Source organism: Anolis carolinensis, chromosome 5 (genome assembly GCF_035594765.1).
Source record: "Anolis carolinensis isolate JA03-04 chromosome 5, rAnoCar3.1.pri, whole genome shotgun sequence".
NCBI classification, from domain to species: Eukaryota; Metazoa; Chordata; class Lepidosauria; order Squamata; family Dactyloidae; genus Anolis; species Anolis carolinensis.
This window is the reverse complement of record NC_085845.1, coordinates 31,190,498-31,212,399: the sequence shown is the minus strand read 5'-3', so window position 1 is coordinate 31,212,399 and position 21,902 is coordinate 31,190,498. Positions and strand designations below refer to the sequence as shown.

Sequence of the window (21,902 nt, the reverse complement as noted above, 5' to 3'; positions counted from 1 at the left end):
TGTTTTTGTACATGGAATAGGTAAAGGCAGCATCTAGTTCTTCACTTTAGGTAGCAAAACACCAGTAAGCATTGCCATTTTTTATATGTGTATGTTTATTGGGGAAGCAGGTATCTAAATTCAGTCAACATTATTGTTCATTGAGATGTATACACCCATAGTGTATAGCTTAGTAGAATATACATCTTTATGTAGTTTGATAGAAGTTAGACAGACACTCTGCCTGATAATTCTTTAACTTACTGTATACTTACTGAGTTTTTTTTCCCTTGCCCAATAGGAAAATCTGTGACCCTGGCCTTACCTCATTTGAACCTGAAGCTTTGGGGAACCTTGTAGAAGGGATGGACTTCCACCGGTTTTACTTTGAAAATGGTACGTTTCCCAGTCTAATTTTTATGTAATTGAAGCAACTAACATGAGTTTTATGAAACTGCATATCAAGGGAACCTCTAGTTAAAAAATTTGAGCCACTGTTTATCTGAACCTGACAGATATAGGGTCCCAGGTAATAGAAATAATGTTTGTATTCTGTCACATTTGTATGTATGCCCTTATGTTATCAAAATTCCAAAGCCTTCTCTGGTTCCATGAGTGTGCACATGCACATGGCTTCAAGTTGTCAATCAACTTATGGCAACTTCATGACTTTCATAGCAAGGAATACTCAGAGGTAGTTTTACTAGTTTGTTTTTCTGAAATATAACCTGCAGCACATGGTATTTGTCCATCATGTCCTTTCCAAGTACCAGTGAGGGCTAACTCTCCTTAGCTTCTGAGATCAGATAGGATCTTTCCTTGGAAAACACCAAATTAGTTGTGGGAATAGTATGAGATAACTTGTTTTGTAAGACTTCATAGGCGACTATTCAGAAAACTTAGCTGACACCCATTCATTCATACATTCAATGGGATTTTTTTGTCAAGGCAGCAGCATAGACCATGTTGAAACTATCCTTAAACCTAAAGATCTGTCTGTAGTATATAATTCTACATATACAATATAATTCTACATGTCGTATATCTCTTTGTCAGTTTCAGCTTACAAATCCAAAGGTTTTAGTTAGAATTCTGTGTTAGAGAGTTCTGATTTATTTCATTGAACTACATTTTCCAGTTTCCCTGAGTGCCAAGAACATTATGGAATTACATTGATTTAATTCACAGTTCCTCTCATCTCAGGTTATTTTGTTAGTTTCTAAGTGCCCAACAAAGCTAACAAATTAAAGTTACATAAAACTCACATTATCATGTTGTGCAGATAACTCCTAAATGTCAAAAGCATCTTGTCATGTAGCATGCATGGAACATAGACAGATGCTGTTATATCCAGTTAAGCAGTTTACTGAATTCAGTGTTTTCTACTCTGCCTAATTGGCATTGGCTCTTAACAGTTTCAAGGTCAGGTCTTTCACATAACCTATTATCTGATTATTTTAACTGGAGATTGTAGCAATAGGACTTTCTGTGTGGAATGTATTATGATTCTAGTAAACTATTGTTCCTCCCCAGTAGACTACATAATAGCAGTATTTGGGAAGTGTCTTTAAGGGAAGGTAGAGGGGTCCAGTTTTTTCATTATCATTGTATTAAGTCCTCTACGGATGTTAGAATAATTGTAGTCTCTGCCAATGAGCTGCATGCTCTGGTTTTGGTGCCTGAAATTAGACTATGTGTATACAATTTTCTGCAGGAAATATCCAGTATTGTGTTATGTAATAGAGAAAAAATACAGTACAGAATGTTGTGTATAGATATCTATTATCAAAGCCCAGTGATTTGTAATACACTTAAGGGGTGTTTTATCTGTAATATTTTGTCAGTTTGTGTCAGTTCTTCATTTACACTTACACTAGTAGCTTGGCAGAAGGAGACTTACTTCTTGGATAAATATCTGTGGCTCTTTCTGAAACATGTTTTGAAATAAGTCACACCTATATCTTGTCACTATATCTCACTGCTTTTTAACTCAACCCAAGAAGCTGCTTTATTGTTAAAATGGGAGAAACACCAGTGTGTCTCAAAAGAGCTTCTTGTCTTTATGCCACATAAATTTTGTTTTGAAGGTTCAGTTTTAAGGAACACAGACTTCATTCTTGCTAAGAACGACAGATATTAAATAATAATAATAATAATAATAATAATAATAATAATAATAATAATAATAAATTATTATTATTATTATTATTTCTTTCCCACCTCTCCTCATTGCTCAAGGCAGGTTACAGAATAATTAAAACACATACACATTGTAAGAATACCACAAACACACAAATTAAAATGTATTTTAATAAAATGCATATTAAAATACATAAAACAGAAGTTAAACAAAGGACATAAGGTTAAAATTTATACTTAAAAGCTGGCTGGGGTTTTTAAGAGGTTTTTAAATGGTTTTAAAATTCCATCAAGCTCATTTGGCTGTCAGAGCTCTTTCCGGCAAGTTGTTCCACAGTCTTGGGGCAGCCAATGAAAAAAAAATTCTCTGGTTGGTGATTGCAAGTCATGTCCTGGCAGGCTGGAGCAGAACCGCCCCCCCCCCCTCCCCGAGGACCTAAGTTTGCAGGCCAGATTGTACAGAAGGAGGCGATCCTTTAGGTAACCTGGATCCAAACCATGTAGGGCTTTAAAGGTCAAAATCAACACCTTGTACTTTGCCCGGAAACTAATTGGTAGACAGTGGAGTGACTTTAGGATTGGTGTAATATGCTCACTCCTAGATGTCCCTGAAACCAATCTGGCTGCCAGGTTTTTGAACCAACTGGAGTTTCCAAACTTGATACAAACGCATTACGGAAGTTCAACCTTGATGTTACCAGTGCATGCACTACCATCCAAGTCCTCCAAATCTAGGAAGGGGCACAGCTGTTGTATCAGCTGATAGTAAGCACTCCTGGTCGTCACAGCTACTTGGGCTGACATTTGGAGAGACGGATCCAGGAGCACTCCCAAGCTGCGAACACTGTCTTTCATGGAGAGTTTAACCCCATCCAGAACTGGCTGACACATCTTTATCCCCAGTTTAGAACCCTTGATGGCAAGCACCTCTGTTTTGTCTGGATTTAGTTTCAGTTTGTTTTTCCTCATCCAGCCCATTACCTCCTCCAGGCATTCATTCAGAGGAGACACACTATCCTTAGTTGAGGCTGTTTTTGAAGGCATGGAGAAATATATTTGGGTGTCATCAGCATACTGATAACACCCCGCCCCAAGTCTATGGATGATCTCTCCCAGCAGCTTCATGTAAATATTAAATAGCATTGGGGATAGAATGGTACCTTGTGAGATACCACATAACAGGTCCTTTTTTGAGGAGCAGCTACCCTCAAGCACTGTCATCTGGAACCTGCCCAATAGGTATGTCCGAAACGACTGCAGCGCAGTGCCTTTGATTCCTAGCCCCTTCAGACATTCCAAAAGGATATGGTATCAAATGCTGCTGAGCAGTCTAGAAGCACCAACAGGGACACACTCCCTGATGATGTTGAGATGGAGATCATCCACTAAGGTGACCATAGCAGTCTCAACTCCATATCCTACTCTGAAGCCAGTTTGAAATGAGTCAAGGAAGTGTGTCTCATCCAAGAGTTGGAGGGCAACTTTCTTCTCAATCACCTTTCCTAAAAATGGAAGGGTAGACACCAGTCAACAATTATTAAAGTCCAGGGGATCCAGGGAGGGCTTTTTTTTAAGCAGTGGTCTAACTACTGCTTCTTTTAAACAGGATGGAAAGTTCCCCTCCCTGAGAGATGCATTAATAATTTGTTGTATTCGAGATCGAATTGCATCATGTATTGCAAACAAGCTAATGATGGTGGTAAAACAGTGTCCCTCTTGTAACAATTCAATAAACTATAAATTATGTTATTAACATTTTTAAAACAATTAAAATAGTAGTTCATTGCACATCTTGTTTTTTGAAAACAGCATCAGCATAGCAACATTTAAGGACTTTCAGTCCTTGTACAGTTTACCGTATATACTCGAATATAAGATGAGTATTTCAGCCCTTTTTTTCGGGGTTTAAAAAACTTCCCTCAGCTTATAATCTGGTCAAGCCTAGCAGGCGAGGCTCCAAAGCCGGCTGGCCATGGAGGAGGAAGGCAAGCAGCGGAGATGGCACAGGGCCCCCAAGCAAAGGCTCCTATCCTGCCACCACTGTTCCTACCAATCCTCCTACTCATCCTCCAGCTGGCCATGGAGGAGGAAGGCAAGCAGCGGAGATGGCACAGGGGCCCCAAGCAAAGGCTCCTATCCTGCCACCACTGTTCCTACCAATCCTCCTACTCATCCTCCAGCTGGCCATGGAGGAGGAAGGCAAGCAGCGGAAATGGCACAGGGGCCCCAAGCAAAGGCTCCTATCCTGCCGCCGCTGTTCCTACCAATCCTCCTACTCATCCTCCAGCTGGCCATGGAAGAGGAAGGCAAGCAGCGGAGATGGCGCAGGGGCCCCAAGCAAAGGCTCCTATCCTGCCGCCGCTGTTCCTACCAATCCTCCTACTCATCCTCCAGCTGGCCATGGAGGAGGAAGGCAAGCAGCAGAGATGGCACAGGGGCCCCAAGCAAAGGCTCCTATCCTGCCGCCGCTGTTCCTACCAATCCTCCTACTCATCCTCCAGCTGGCCATGGAAGAGGAAGGCAAGCAGCGGAGATGGCACAGGGGCCCCAAGCAAAGGCTCCTATCCTGCCGCCGCTGTTCCTACCAATCCTCCTACTCATCCTCCAGCTGGCCATGAAGGAGGAAGGCAAGCAGCAGAGATGGCACAGGGGCCCCAAGCAAAGGCTCCTATCCTGCCGCCGCTGTTCCTACCAATCCTCCTACTCATCCTCCAGCTGGCCATGGAGGAGGAAGGCAAGCAGCAGAGATGGCACAGGGGCCCCAAGCAAAGGCTCCTATCCTGCCGCCGCTGTTCCTACCAATCCTCCTACTCATCCTCCAGCTGGCCATGGAAGAGGAAGGCAAGCAGCGGAGATGGCACAGGGGCCCCAAGCAAAGGCTCCTATCCTGCCGCCGCTATTCCTACCAATCCTCCTACTCATCCTCCAGCTGGCCATGAAGGAGGAAGGCAAGCAGCAGAGATGGCACAGGGGCCCCAAGCAAAGGCTCCTATCCTGCCGCCGCTGTTCGTACCAATCCTCCTACTCATCCTCCAGCTGGCCATGGAGGAGGAAGGCAAGCAGCGGAGATGGCACAGGGGCCCCAAGCAAAGGCTCCTATCCTGCTGCCGCTGTTTCTACCAATCCTCCTACTCATTCTCCAGCTGGCCATGGAGGAGGAAGAGGGGGAGGAAGAGGAGAAAGGACGGAGGTGGCACAGAGACTGTTGCTGCCACCATTCCCTCCAATCCTCCTCCTCGTTCTCCTCTTCCTCCAGCTGGACCTGGAGAAGGAAGAAGGGAAAAGAAGGAAAGAAATGGCACAGGCAGTACAGGGGCCACTGCTGCTGCTGTTCTTCCAAATCCTTCTCCTCCAGCTGGACCTGGAGAAGGAAGAGGGGGAAAGAAGAAGGTGTTATGGTGCGTGGCAGGGCGGACAAAGCAGCTCAGGAAACTTCTTCCTTTGTGCCCTGCACCACTGCTCTTTTCTTCATGCTCCTCAGGAAAGGGCCAGGCTGCAGAATGCAGCTTGTCTGCCTGCCTGTCTGCCTTCTGGCTGTGCTGGTAACCTCACCTGTTGCCTTAAAGGGCCAGGCGACACCAAACAGGAGGAGAACTGCACTCTGATGCCTCCTCAATTGACAGGGGTTCAGTGCTTCCCTGCCAAAGAGGGCTTGTACTATACTATACTACAACTCCCAGTATTGAAGAAAAACACTAAAGACTCAGTTCTGCTTAAGGTAAATAATTTCTAGCCCTTGAAAATATCATCTGGTGGATGGAACAGCATAGGATTTTATTGGAAAGTAATTGTTGAGTGCAAACCCCCTTCACCAGATATCTGTGTCTGGAAAAATTTAAGTTTTAAAATGTCTTTAGCTTTCACTGCCAAAGAAACATGGTATTTCACTTTAACTGCCATGGCTCAATGCTATGGAATCCCAGGATTTGTAGTTTTACAAGGTCTTTAGCTTTCACGCTCTCACACTCTTGTGTTTTAGCTTGGTTGCTGATTGAGCTAAGGTTTTTACACTTTTAAATGGAAAGGGAACTGATATGACACTACCTCTGTTGGGTTTTTTAAAATAATTGTTTAATGCAATTGTTTATTTTAACTTATTATACAATGTTTAGTTTTGTCTTTTGTTTACATTTTATGGTAGTCTTATTGAAGTTTTATGGAAGTTTTATTATTATTAAAAAGTTATTGTTGATACTATATTGTTTGTTTTCCCTATTTTTCCACTTACAGAGCTAGTTTACTGATTTTCTTTGAAATACAGTAAATATTCAAAAACATTTAACCTATTGATGCTTCAATTAATGTAATTTTATTGGTATCTATTTTTATTTTGAAATTTACCAGTAGCTGCTGTATTTCCCACTCTTGGTTTATATTCGAGTCAATAAGTTTTCCCAGTTTTTGTGGTAAACTTAGGTGCCTCGGCTTATATTCGGGTCAGCTTATATTTGAGTATATACGGTACATAGATTTTAATTAAAATTTCCTACAATGTGACAACATGTAACATGTTTATTTGTGGTAATATTCTGTGAAAAACCCAAAGCAAGTTAAGTATGATGCCAAGGTCAGTTCTCCTAGTTTGCCCACCTTTCTCTGGATTGCATCACTTTTATGAGTTTTATACAGGTTGTAATTTCTCTTCTCAGCTTTGTCTAAGAGTAACAAGCCAATCCATACCATTATCCTGAATCCTCACGTCCACCTTGTGGGTGATGATGCTGCCTGCATTGCATATATAAGGCTGACTCAATACATGGATGGGAGCGGGATGCCAAAAACTATGCAGTCAGAAGAGACACGGGTCTGGCATCGCCGTGATGGAAAATGGCAGAATGTTCACTTTCATCGTTCAGGATCACCAACAGTACCTATCAAGTGAGTACTATTACTGTCTGACTGTCCATAAATCACTGGGTTGTTGTGAGTGTTCCGGGCTGTATGGCCATGTTCCAGAATCATTCTCTCCTGACGCTTTGCCCACATCTATGGCAGACAGCCTCAGAGGTTGTGAGGATACCTGCCATAGATTTGAGCAAAATGTCAGGAGAGAATGCTTCTGGAACATGGCCATACAGCCCAGAAAACTCACAGCAACTCAGTGATTCCAGCAATAAAAGCCTTTGACTGCACATTGTCCATAAATCTCTTCAACTACTACGTATAAATCTCCAGATCTTGAAAGCTTTTTCGGAATTTCCAAAAACCCATAATGGCATGAAGATTTTAGGAGCTGTTATCAAAAATACAGTAGAGTCTCACTTATCCAACATTCGCTTATCCAACGTTCTGGATTATCCAACGCAGTCTGCCTCCACAACTGTTTCTCTAGGCAGCAAGGACTGAACCTTTTACACATTTAATTTCTGACAGTGTTGTTACTGTAAGTTCATTTTATGCAATTCTATCTTCATTTGTAGTCAATTTGTTAGTAGCCAATGTTTTTGTAGTCAATGTTTTAAATACATTGTGATGTTTTGGTGCTAAATTTGTAAATACAGTAATTACTATATAACGTTATCATGTATTGAACTGCTTTTTCTGTCGATTTGTTGTAAAACATGATGTTATGTTGCTTAATTTGTAAAATTATAATGTAATTTGACATTTAATAGGCTTTTCTTTAATTCCTCCTTATTATCCAACATTTTTACTTATCCAACGTTCTGCCGGCCCATTTATGTTGGATAAGTGAGACTCTACTGTAGTAACTTTTCCAAGCTCTGGAAATCATATTAATAATTACTGAATGGGAATCATACTCTAGTCTTCCTCCTTTAAGTCCCATATTCTGTCTTCATAATCCTCATCCAATTATTGGATGCTGCTTTTCTTCAAGATAAAATTGCGGTCATCGTTGTCATCATCTTGTTACATTTATATCTTGCCTTTCTTTCTAATGGATCACATATGCCTTCAAAGTGGTATACATGGTCTTAATTCCCATGTTTATCCTGTTTAGGTGTAGCCTAAACTGAAATACACTAAGAGTGCTAAGATCACCTTGTGAGCTTTGTAGCCAAGTAGGAATCAGAGCCTTTGTCTCATCAGCCTTGATTCTACAATAAGCAGTGTTTCTCAGTTATAAGTTATCATAGTGTTAATGATTAAATTAAAATAAACAGTGTGTATTGTGGCACATAAAAACTAATGTATTTTATTTGGCTTAAGCAAGTATGACATGCCACAGACTTTGTCATAATCTTTGCTGTAACACATTTACAAAATACACAAATTATGCAATCAATGCTAATTTTTGGCTCTCTATTTCAAAAATGTATTTGTGGTTCCAGAAATTGCATTATCAGACTACCTTCACTTTGTATCTTTCCCAGTATTTATCAACACATGTTTGAAACCATATACATTTAGGAACAAAGCTGAGCCCATTGCAATCTTATAAGCAAATGTCTGAGGTTTTTTAAAATAATGAATTTGGTTTGGGAATTATCCACATTTTTCCTTTATTGGGTCAACAATCTGAATCAAATCTGCAATGCCCATCTGTTCCACAGCTTCTGTCTTTTAAATCAATGATTAACTGTCCAATCTTTTAGACCAATGCTTCCCAGGGTAGCTTATGCGGAGGACTGCCAGGTCCCCCACCCCCCACCACAATGTGCCAGGGACTGGCATCTGATATTTGTCCATTGCCTACAGCTGTGACTTTTTTCTTCCTCTGGAAATTCTATGCAGACAAGCATCCAATAGCTCACAGACAAGCACAAGCCCACATTGAATAGAAGTGCTTTAGACTAAGCCTTGGCATACTTAGTGCCAGAGTATCCCCTCTCTTCCCCCCCCCCCCCCCAAACCAGAAAACACCAGATACATGTTTTGTGGGTTTTTCAGGGTCCCAATTAGATGAGATTCTTAGGAATATCCATTGATTTCAGCTCAGCATTGAAAATAACATTAAGGTCTAAATCACAGGTAGAGCTCCATTCAGATTAGAGCAATTTAATTAGTTGCTCAGTGTTAAGTCATTGATTCAATTGGTCTGCTAGAGTCAGATCTACCCTTTGGATGCATGCATGCAATTTGCATCCAATCTCCTGTTTGAGGGATGGTAACTGTTTAGACTTTGATCTCCTTCATCAGAAATCATCATAAGAATTCCTATCTGATTCCTTTTTAATTTTTGGAAAAATAATGGCTTTGTGTGTGTCTGTGTGTATAGTAAGATAACATTCTGGGACAAAGGTGAGATATAAACCAACAATCGCATTTTGTGAATGGCAATCAACATGTAGCATTTTGAAAACAAATGAAAACTTGAGTAGTCATTAGCTACTAATAGCAGCATACGACAAATAGAATTCTCATTATAATTCCATCTCCATCTAATTTTTGTCATGCTCACAGTGTAAATAGTGAAGCTACAATATGGAAGGAACTCATCTAATGACATGTGTTGAGAGGACTGATTGTTTTCTCCAAGAAAGGTCCATGTTCAAAGCAGGGCATGATTTAAAGTATTAAAGGCCAATTGGGAAGGATGAATCATAGCAAGATCACTTATGAACCATCTGTCTATGTATTCCAAGATAAAGCTTGAAATTAAAACCAAATTGGATCCTTAAAAACTGTCCTGTGTGCCTAGAAAACACAAGTTCCCTTGCAGGCCAACAATATATTGCCTGGGCTGTTGTTATATTGCTCACATTTATTTGTTTTGATTAACCTGCTCTTGGATGGCCTGGCTGCCTAGAATTTTGTGGAATCCAGTTTTCTTGTGGAAAGGGATGTTTAGGGGGAAGCTAATTTATTAAAGTCGGTATGCAAAGAGAGTAAGCAAGAGAGTCAGAAATTATGAGCCAAACACCAATTGCTAGCTTGCCAAACATGCCAACTGTAGAGATTCTCATTAACTGTTCTTTGGGAAGATATCCATGAGTATACACGATAATTGGTTTGAGGGTTTTGGGGAGGGGGGTTGTAAATGATATTAAGAGTTTTCTTTGGAAATTAATAAAAAAAAATCAGTGAAAAAATAATATATGAACAATTAATCATAACATCTCTCTCTCTTTCTCTTCTCCTAGCTAAATGTCAGTGGTGCCACATTGTGTCCTCTGCACTCTGCACTTGGTTGGCTACCAACGCAGCCTCCCCTTTGCCCTCTTCATGCATGTTCTTTAAATGCATGAAGCTGTGAAGTTTCTACGTGTGGTACATTTATGATGCATCATTTTGCTGTATATTCCATTGGTATCTTTTGTTTATACAGTGAAGGGGATGCTCCAAGCAAACTGAAACTGGAATTACAAGATGAGAGAAAAGAGAAAATGGAAATGTGAGAATATATGCAGCATATACTTCTCCTGCCAATGTATTTTTTAAAAATTCTATCGAAATGAAGGTTTAGAAAAAAGTGTATTTCAGTTACTGCAGTTTTGCTTTTTGACTAATTTGTTTTTAAATACTATTGTATATTGCTTTGGTCATAGTAAAATTAATGAAATTCCAACTTTCTTATTGTTGGACATATGAGTAGAAATACTTAACTAGACCAAAGCATTTCTGTAGGCTTGGGATCACGGGGACTCATCTTTCCTATGAGTCACTCAGTAAACTGGAGAAAAATCACATAGTTTGGTGACTTATCTAGAATCATCTGTCACTGTTGTTTGGTCAGCAAGAGGTTTTTTTAATCATTTGTTTAGCTATGTTCTAACTACAAGGGAAAAAAGATATTTTTAAGTAGTGTTTCTAGATTTTTGAAAAACAAGCAGTGAACAGAGATGGGTCAGGTTTTGGTAGTGATGGATACAACTTTTTTTTAATCATATGGATGTACAGCACATTTATTAAAGCAAGTTGTAGGGGATTCTTTTTAAACTAATGTGTGGTAGCCTAGAACAATTAGGCCTTAAAAGCTTAGTGTCAGAAGTTTACTTGTCTACATATTTTGTAGCAATTTATTATCTTAAAACAACTACCAGGAAAACATGTTTTCTAATAATACTATCACACTTTTACAGTCATTATTTTCTCATGGCTTTTCAAAGGCCTTGCACCATCTGGAATAAATCATTTTTTTAGGTTTGGCTAACTCCTACCCACCCACCCTCCTGTCGCTGTATATATCTACCTGCAAAATGAGCAGGAAATATATTCAGTGTCAATTTAGAGCAGATTGTTCAGTTGCTGTTTGATTGCTTCCGTTGTGTACATGTGAAATTATATTCCTGCAAGCACTGCTCTTCTTCGTTCAAAATAAAAATAGGGATTTTGTTTTTGTTTAGCTTTGGTGGTTTCTTTATTCTTTTTGGTCAACAGTGGAGCTATCAATTCTCTGTAACACTGTATAGCGCATGAATCTTTGATCAATGTTATTTTTAGTAAGTAAAATTTACAAACTTGCAGCAGCTTGAAAATGTTAATACAGAGAAAGAAACAAAAGTCCCAGTTTGTAAAATTTTCATCTATCTGTATTGATTACTAATCAAAAGTGATTCTTACCATTTACACCTCAGTGTTGTTCCTAGTAATCATATGTTAAAGATGTTTAACCTTCTTCTCTGGTGATAATGATTATATACTTTCAGCCCATGGCAATATGTATAGCAAATAAATAAAGTAAATGTCTTGAGCCATATTAACCTGCCAATGGGAATCTGTGAAAATGCAATGGCCTCGTGCATTTTTTAAAAGAAGAAAGTAATAAATTTCTTATTTTGCAAAGCAGCTTTAGATGGTATATGTGTATTTACATTTAACAACATTCGGTGTATGATTCTTTTTCTTCTTCTTTTTTCTTTTACACTTTTTACCAGAGCATGTGGTGTTGCCATATTATTCTAGTTCAAGTCTGTCTTCCCCATTGATATGTTGGAAATATTGTGCGACTTAGTTCTCTTCACTCCAAGCTGAATTATACACCTAATCTGTTGTCATTTCAAAACACTGCAATTTACCATGGGACACAGTATATGTCTGTACATATATATATTTCTTGCCATAATGGTAAAGAACTGACAGATATATTTAAGAATTAATAAATTTGTGTTTTCTGCTGAAATTTAGAACTGAGTGTTTTCATTTTTGAATGTGGTACATAACCGTTAACTTCATCATTTCTATTGCTAGTCAAGTTTTCCCAGCAAAATCCTCATTATTGCATTGTGTACCCAACACACACACACACACGTTGCATACTGCATTATATACGCTCTTAGTGAAGGATGAGGTTGGTCCGTCATTTTCAGAAGTGAGCCACATTTTTTCCCTTACTCTACGTGCAGTACTTTTGCTTTTTCCCATAGAAAGAAACAGAAACTTCAAGCAATCGAGGATATGGGTATAATTCAGGACAAATGGCACTACACAAGGTTAGCATGGTCAACTATTATTTTGTGATGTATGCTGCCTGGATGTGTCTCATAAGAGAGTCAACAATGAAGTTCAGCACACCTTGTTTAATGGACTGGGGTTTATATTGCTCATCCTGAAATTGCCTACAAACATCTTGAAATATTGTTGCCCAGTGGACTTCACCTTCCACAAATTGGCTTAGAGCTATTTCTTGGGGATCTGCAACATGCCTTAAAGTTTATGCTATCACGTTTTGGTGGTGAGCAGGGCCCCCTATTTGTGGCAAGTATTGGGAGGAAGCTGTGATGCAGTGTTGTGCCTGCTGGCATGTTTTATGTTGGATGGAAATTTTGAACTTCTCCTGGGTATCGAGCAATCTGGGGGTTGAGATGAACATCCTGTCCTTGGGGCTGGTTTGGGGGTGCTTTCCCTATCAAGAAGCCAAAGCGGCTTTTGGGTTTGCACCCTTTAATTAGCCCTCCAGTATATGAGCTGGACCTTTGAGCAACCATGTCAATCAGAGATTGCTCTTAGAGGCTTTGGTGTTTTGCTCAGGGGAGGCTGGACCGACTGCATCAGCCACTCCTTTAACAAATTGCTTCCTCCAAAAATTGATTTGCTATCAGCAAGAAACAGCACAAAATGTAAATTTTTTCCCCTGACATTGTCCAGTCGTGTCTGACTCCGGGGGTTGGTGCTCATCTCCATTTCTAAGCCAAAGAGCCAGCGTGGTCCATAGTCACCTCCAAGGTCATGTGGCCGGCATGACTGTATGGAGCGCCGTTACCTTCCCGCCAAAGCAGTACCTATTGATCTACTCACATTTGCATGTTTTCGAACTGCTAGGTTGGCAGAAGCTGGGGCTAACAGCGGGCGCTCACTCCGCTCCCCGAATTCAAACCTGCGGCCTTTTGGTCCACAAGTTCAGCAGCTCAGTGCTTTAACACACTGTGCCACCGAGGGCACAAAAGATAACTAGTTAATAAAGTTGACCTTAATTTATTCCACTTCTGTTGTCTGGTTTGTTATTGACTTGGCTCGTTAGCAACTGTCTTTGTCAATGTGGTTAGGCTATCCCTTATTCTTGGCTGATCTGTCTCATGTTTTATTAAAAGAGGAACAGTACTATTTTATTTGAAGATAAAAATAATCATATACACAATTATATATAATGATTGATACAGACATATAACATTATAGTATTTGATTGTCTCAGTATTTTTTCACTGACATGAAAAGTTTCAGAGACAGTGTATCAACATAAGGGAACTTAAGTTAATTACACCCTAAGTATATCTGAGGAGATGTCTCTCAATGGCTCTTTTCTGTGGATATCAATCATTCATAAAGGGAGTCTGTAAGGATGTTATGAGTTAATGGGAATTATTGATATGATTTTATTTGTTAAAAGAAAAAAAGGGAGTTATGTATTAATGAAGGCAGGCCTCACATAAGCCAGCTGAAAGCAGTGTACAGCAGGTTACCATAGCAACGTAGCCTCTCCTTGGAGGAAAAGGGGGCGTGGCTTAGTTGGCAGTTAAAGCTTACCCTTTTGAAAAAAAACGGTTGCTGTTAGACTTTTGAAGGAGTAGGGAGCTGTTGGAATCAGTTGGAGTTAGCTCTCTTTTAAAGCTTGGAAAGTTAGGAAATTGAGGCATGGAAAGAAATGGGATAGAAACCATTTGTTGAAAACTGTGCCTGTGATTTTGACAGCTTATGTACATATGAAATATGGACCTAAAAACCATTCTCTGAACCAGGAGTACATGAGCAGGACAAATTTATTTATTTATTTATTTACAGCATTTATACCCCGCCCTTCTCACCCGAGGGGACTCAGGGCAGCTCACAAAAACTGGCAAAAATCACTGCCCAAAACACAATCATAAAATCAAAACAATACATACAAATCAATTAAAAATTCTATTAAGATACATTATAAAGCTTTAAAACATATATATAATTAAATCCATTCATCCGGAACCTTGTGCGTAAACCTTAGTTCAGACCACGTCGACTTAGGTGTTTATTCATTAAATGCTTGGGCACACAGCCAGGTCTTTAAAGCTTTCCTAAAGCCCAGAAGAGTCGGGGCTTGTCGGATGTTGCTAAGGAGGGTGTTCCACAGGGTGTTCCAAATTGGGACTTCTTTTCCTGAACTGTCTCAGAGTTATACAGATTGAATTTTTTTTATGCTGCATCTTTTAAAAAACCCCCAAAAAACCAAGTAGGACATCAAGCAGAAATCAAAGCTAAACAGTACACCATCTGCTTGACATACTTTTTTCTATACAGTAATGAAATGTTTAAAAATTGATTAGTCAAATGTAAGAGACTAATAAGATGAATGGTCCCAAATGGTATATCACGACAGGAAAAGAAGCCCTGCTGGAGTCCTGGTTTTATATTTTCATTTTGGGGTAGTCTTTAACGCCTAGTTTGGGAGCTAAAATACCACATTTTAAAAATTCAAGCCATACAGTACAACTGCTGATTAAAACTATATTTCTATTCAGCTCTGCTTTTTTGAATGTAACTGTAGGTGATGGGATGATGGGCAAATTAAGGACACACTTTATCCACATTTTTCCATTATGGTGGTTGTGGTAGGAGGCCAATATCCACATCATGAGATGTATTAGTTCCCATAGAATAGATAGAATGTCTAATAAATAGGAGGCAATTCACCTGAAAAGCTGTTGTCACACCTGTAGGAAATTAAAGTGCCAAAGGTGTGTCAAATTATCTAATTAAGGGAGTGGAGGAGCACAGTAGGCAGAATGCTCTGGTGTTTTGTTTTGCTGCCTTTTCTTGGGCTTTTCTGTCTTTATCCCTTTATTGAGTCATTTCTGTTCCTTATTTCTTTACTAAAGAGATATAATTAGCACATGGGCTCCTCATGAGCAGAACTGTATGTGTGGAAGCTCATTTTAGAGGCAGCTGTAACTAAGTAGAGAGGTTCAATTATCTTACTATCTTAGGGTCCTTCCACACAGCCATACAACCAAGAATATCAAGACAGACAATCCACAATATCTGCTTTGAACTGGATTATCTGAGTCCACACTGCCATATATCTCAGTTCAAAGGATTTGATTCAGCTGTGTGGAAGGGGCCTAAGACTTAGATGAATTGTTTGAAAAGTAAGTTTTCAATTTCTATGATATGATCAGGACTTGGAGTAGTTATTCCTGTTTTATATCCCTAAGCTTGCAGTACTATCCTAATGCAGTTGGATAGCATAAACACCAAATATTATTACCACTCCTAAGTCCTCTCTACCACTTTATAAAGACTATATCATTCCTTTGGACTCCTCTGAGTTAATGGTAATAAAGCAAATGGAAAGATTGCCTGAATATTGATGGAAGGAAGGAGGAGGGAGCAAGCTTGGTTTCTGCTGCCCTGGACACGGAACAATGGCTTCCAACTACAGAAAAGAAGATTCCACTTGAACATTAGAAAGAACTTCCTAACTTTGAGAGCTGTTCAGCAGGTGTGGTTGAGGTTTCTTTGGAAGCTTTTAAGCAGAGGCTGGATGGCCATCTGTCAGGGGTGCTTTGAATGTCATTTTCCTGCTTCCTGGCAGGGGGTTGGACTGGGTGGCCCATGAGGTCTCTTCCAACTCTGATTCTATGATTTTATGATAAGCTCTCACTACAGGAAACACCTTCTCACTTTTATTGTACAGTTTGCTGCATAATGCTATTTACATGACTTAGAAGAGAAAAGGCTACATAGTGACTGGCAAATATGTGACAATTATGGATTACTTCATTTAAAATCCCCGTGTGGGCTGTATCTCCCCTCACAGAAAAAACTGCTGCCATTTTGAGAGGGATTGCAAGGACTAGCTAGAGGGATGTAGTTGGGGTTCTGGAGTGGCACGCAGGTATTAGGGATTTTCTGTGTGGCTTGTAGGGATGAAATAGTATGAAAATCAGACCCATAAACATTTTTAAAATGTAGCAAGGAGGGTTACAGTGACTGGAGGAGTTTTAGAGAGGCCATCTTTTGTGGCCTGTGGCTCCCAGTCAGTCGATATCTGAACTTGCTAAGTACATCTCAGCACATTTTTCTTTTTGCCAATGATTGGTATCCTTTTAGTACTGACTACATAGATCCATTCAGTGAATTGTTAAATGGTAGGTCAACACATAGGTCAATCGCCTTGACTCAGTGACACAATGGGTTAAACCCTTGTGCCGGCAAGACTGCTGATTGAGAGGTCTGCGGTTCGAATCTGAGGAGAGCAGGTGAGCTGCCTCTGTCAGCTCCAGCTCCCCTTGCAGGGACATGAGAGAAGCCTCCTACAAGGATGTGTAAAACATCAAAACACATCTGGGCATGCCCTGGGCAACATCCTTGCAGAAAGCAAATTCTCTCACACCAAAAGCGACTTGCAGTTTTTCAAGTCACTCCTGACACAAAAAAGTGGGTCTGCTTTAAGTAGGAATAGCAATGGAATTCAGGGGTTTACATGTTGATATATTTTCAATGCTTTTTGAAATGTTATAGTTTGACTGCATTTTAAGATTTTTGTATGTTTTTACGCTATTGGTATTTGCAAGCCACCTTCAGCCTTAGTTGAAGATGTATATAAATATAACTCAGAAACAAATAAATATGTAATATGGGCTCCTTTCTGCACCCAAAAGAGATGACACAATCATAATGAAATGGAACAATGTGTTGCAATTTTATGTGCAACTGACATTCCCTGCCTGAAATGTTGTAATGATTGATTGAGAAATTCTTTTGTCACCTTTGTAATGTAGCTGCTAAATGTGCTGAAATAAAGCAGTGTTAGTGTGCAATCTTTTTTTTGCACACAACAAAATAGATCTTCTAGGCAGCTGTTGATCTTGTGGCGCAAATTCTGTACATTGGCATAAGTGCAGTTTCGGGAGAATGATGAGTTTTATCTCTGCAAACTGTCAAGTGTGGATTCTGCTGGCTGTTTTGTTTAAAGGGAGCTGATTTATTTGCAGTGATTTGGAGCTGATTCCTTAAAAAAACTCAAATGTGCTGCTGCTAAAATCTTTCTCCTATGTAAATGCCATTTGTAATTGTAGCTGTCACTACTGTTTGTTCCTTATGTTGTTTTAGACTTCACTTTCTGCTTTCTGCCAGCAATGCTGATGAAGTCTGAAAGAAACATGTTTATGATTTACATTTTCATTAGGATCTGAGTACCTTCTTCAGAAATTCTTACTGATTTGTTATTACGAAGGGGGTGCATTTCAAGGTGTTACTATGTTTTTATGTTGTCACTTATGAGAGGTGACTTAAAAATGGTACACAGTAATAGTACATGCTTGGAACATGTTTATTTTAACCTGTGACATGATTTCACTCAGTCATTCCTTCCTGTAATGTAGTACAGCCACAGTATCCCCATTTTGAGCTATTTTCAATCCACCACAAGACCATGTTAGTGCTTATTGGCATCAGAATCCAAATCCAGTTGTTAGTCCCTATGTGAGTAGATCCACTGAAGCAATAGACCTATTGTTGACCTACCAAGTCTCATTTCTTCATGCATCACCTTAAGAATGGGTAATTCAGGCCCCTTCTACACTGCCTTATAATCGAGATTATCAAAGCAGATAATCTGGATTTTATATGGCAGTATATACCACCTCTCACTACCTTACTACTAGAACATCATATTGGAATCATACTATCAAGGCAGCAGCATGATTGTTATGTGGACAGATGGTCCCATTAATTCTATGGTGTCAGCAGTGTCTGGCAGGAATTTGACATTTCTAAAACAGTGCCAAAGCATGGCTTTTAATTGTTATGGATATTTTTATATCACTTTAATTTTTTAAAAAACAAATGCATTTTTAAAACTCTTCCTGTGATACTGGCAAGCAGGCTCCAGAAAGATGAGTTCAGCCTCCTCCTACCACTGACTGACTGGACACTGAGCAGAAGCAAGGGTTCTTGCAGGGTCCTGTCACAACTCCTCAGTTCATGGGCAGTCACTGGTAGATGGAAGAAGGACAGGTTGCTTACCTGTAACCATGTTTCTTCGAGTGTACTCTGTGAATTCACACTAATGGAGAGGCTGCGCCTGCGCAGGTCCCAACGGAAACTCTTCCCAAGCTGAAGTTTAAATTTTGGCGGTAGCCACGCCCCTCCGTTCCCGGAGGGCATATAAGGCGTCTCCTCCCCAGTTCCTACGCCGCAAAGGCAACGAGAAAGGAAGAGGGTTTGCCAGAGGGGAAGGAAGGGCGGGCTTGTGTGAATTCACAGAGTACACTCGAAGAAACATGGTTACAGGTAAGCAACCTGTCCTTTTTCTTCGTGTACTCTGTGAATGCACACTAATGGAGACTAGCAAGCTTAGGTCTCGGAGGCGGGCTAAGCAAACCCTGACAACGAGAAAACTGTCCAACATATGTTTATTAAACATGAAAACATCAAAAACCCTGGTCCAAGGACCCATTAAGGTATTGCATCAAACACACGCCAAACACCGAGAGCAGTTCGGTAAGGCATGACATAACCCTTTAAGAGCACATGTGAAAAAAACAGGAAAACATCATTCCCCTAAGGGGGAAGGCAGTAGCAATAAGGCACGGATCATCAGGAGAGTAGTGCAAACATGTACCAAACAGGAAAAAACAACAAGAGGGTCGCATGAGAAAAAAGCACCCACATAGAAGTCATAAATGCAGAAGGTTAGGACAAGCATGAGGATAAAACCGCCCTAGCAAAGGCGGCATCTTTCAAAGTTTTTTGGTCTAACCTGTAGTGAGACACAAATGTAAGGGGGTTAGACCAGATCGCTGCCTTGCAGATGGAGTCCAGGGAAATGCCCCTTAGGAAGGCAGTCGACGTGGAGAGACCTCTCGTCGAACGCGGGCGAACCGACGGGGGAGGAGGTCTTTTGGCTAGTTCATAGGCCAGTTCAATGGCCTGAGCAATCCAGTGTGAGAGTCTTTGAGAAGAAATAGGATTGCCCAGTTTATCTGGGGCATGGGCCACAAAAAGTTTTGGGGTCTTTCGAATGTCCTTAGTACGGTCCCGGTAGAACAGAAGTGCTCTACGCACATCAAGGAGGTGCAGTCTCCGCTCAAGGGGAGACGAGGGGTCTGGGAAGAAAGCGGGAAGGACAATGTCCTGGTTAAGGTGAAAAGCAGAGACCACCTTGGGAAGGAAGGTGATGTCCGGACGGAGAACGGCGCGGTCGTGATGAAAGCGGAGGTAGGGTTCATCGACCCGAAGGGCCGCCAGCTCCGAGGGTCTGCGCGCTGAGGTTATGGCCACCAAGAAGGCAACTTTCCAAGAAAGGAGACGTAGGTCGGTCGAAGCCAGCGGTTCAAAGGGAGAGGCAGTAAGCTGAGAAAGTACAAGCTCGAGGTTCCACCCTGGAGTAGGAGGTTGAGTCGGTGGGCAGATGTTGTTGTATCCTTTCAAGAAGGTCTTGACAAGGTGGTCGGAGAATAGAGATGGTCTACCATGTTGTTGAAAACACCAGGATAGAGCGGCCAGGTAAGATTTCATAGAAGCAAGAGAAAGTTTTTAGTCTGCCAGAGACATAAGGAAGTCCAGCACAATCGGTACCGAGGTTGGAAAAACAGTAATTCCTCGGGAGCGAAGAAAGGAGCGAAAGCGAGAGACTTTATAAGTGTAGGCCCTGGTTGTAGCCGGTTTGTGAGCTGCGCGAAGGACCTCCTGTAGGTTTTGCGGGAGGGAGGTCAGGCGAGAATCCTCCAAGCAGTGAGATGTAGAGAGGGGAGATCCGGGTGGAGGATCTGGCCGTTCTCCCTGGATAAGAGGTGTGGCAGAAGAGGTAGAGTGAAGAAGGTCGCCTTGGAGAGATGAAGAAGGGCCGGGAACCAAGATTGACGAGGCCAGGCTGGAGCTATCAGGATCGCCGACGTAGGTACCGACCGGAGTTTCTGCAGGACCTTCGGTATCAGAGGAAAGGGCGGAAAGAGATAGATCGGTTCCGCCGACCAGTCCAGAAGAAAGGCGTCTCCCAGGCAGCCTGGAGAGGAGGACGGGGGGAGTCTTGCCCCGTATCGGGGCAGCTGAGCGTTCTCGGGAGAAGCGAAAAGGTCTAGAGTGGGGAAGCCCCATTTGAGAAAAAGAGAGAGAAGAGTCTCGGGGTCGAGCATCCACTCGTGGGAGGAAGTCGTCATCCTGCTGAGGGCGTCTGCCAAGTTGTTCTGGATCCCGGGAAGGTGAATCGCCGAGATTTGGATGTTGCGGGCTATGCACCAATGCCACAGCTGGGAGGAGAGGAGCATCAGCTTCCTTGAACCCGTGCCACCCTGCTTGTTGATGTAAAAGACTGCTACCGTGTTGTCTGACTGAATGAGTACAGATGTCCGGGAGATCAGGCGTGAGAAGGCTCTCAGAGCCTTGAAGATAGCAAGGAGTTCGAGAAAGTTTATGTGATTTGCCTTCTCGGAGGGAGACCAAAGGCCCCGAACAGTGAGACCCTTCATGTGGGCTCCCCAGCCGAAGTTGGATGAGTCCGTGGTTATGGTAGTGGAGGGAGGAATTGGGTGGAACGGAAGACCCCTGCAAACGTTGGAGAGGGACTTCCACCAGAGAAGCGACCGACGAGCGTGAGGCGGGACCGAGAGAAACCTCGAGTTGGGGTGGCGGAATGGCTTGAAAGCGTCTATGAGCCACCTTTGGAGAGGCCGGAGATGAAGCCTGGCGAACGGGGTCGTGAAGACTGTGGAGGCCATATGGCCGAGCAGTACCTGGATGGATCGAGCCCGAACCCTCCGGTGGGTCTCGCAGAAAATGATTTGTTGGCGAAGAGCTAGAAACCTGTCGAACGGAAGGGAGACAGTTTGAGCAATTGAGTCGAACAGGGCACCGATGAAGCAGATTTTGTTCGACGGGGTGAGGTGAGATTTGTCGTGGTTTAATTGAAGACCGAGAGATTCTAGAAGACAGAGGGTGTAGTCGACGTGACGTCGGAGAAGGGCAGGGTCGGATTCGACCAGAAGCCAATCGTCTAGATATGGAAAGACTGTGATCCCTTGGAGCCGGAGGTGGGCAGCCACGACAGCGACGACTTTGGTAAAGACCCTTGGGGCCGTAGCGAGGCCAAAGGGTAAAACGGTGAACTGGTAGGTCTGGTCGAGAACTTTGAAAGAAAGGAAGCGCCTGTGGTTTTCTCGAATCGCCACGTGGAAATAGGCGTCTCGAAGGTCTATAGACACGAAGTAGTCTCCGCGCTGAAGCATCGGGAGGATGGAGGCGATGGAGACCATCCTGAACTTGGTTGGACGTATGAAGACATTGAGCATGCGTAAGTCCAGAATTGGGCGGAGGCCCCCACCCCTCTTCGGGACCGTAAAGTATCTGGAGAAGAAGCCTTGAGGGTCCTGTACCGATGGAGAAGGCCGAATAGCCCCCTTGGCGAGAAGGGCGTCGACCTCTGCGAGAATTTCTTGAGAAGGGTTGGAGAGAAGGACTTGGCCCGTGGG

General features: G+C 41.8%; 1 protein-coding gene across 10 annotated transcripts in view; it reads left to right on the top strand.

Annotated features, from left to right (window-relative positions):
• Positions 1-12,142, top strand: part of camk2d (calcium/calmodulin dependent protein kinase II delta) — a 186,906-nt gene extending 174,764 nt beyond the window's left edge. For all 10 annotated transcript variants that reach the window (XM_062981331.1, XM_062981330.1, XM_003221818.4 and 7 more), the window contains 3 exons: positions 281-375; positions 6,768-6,996; positions 10,164-12,142. In XM_062981331.1, coding sequence (XP_062837401.1) covers positions 281-375; positions 6,768-6,996; positions 10,164-10,167 — 328 coding nt within the window. In that variant the 3' untranslated portion in view covers positions 10,168-12,142. The remainder of the gene's footprint in view (positions 1-280; positions 376-6,767; positions 6,997-10,163) is intronic.
• Positions 12,143-21,902: the final 9,760 nt, after the last annotated feature.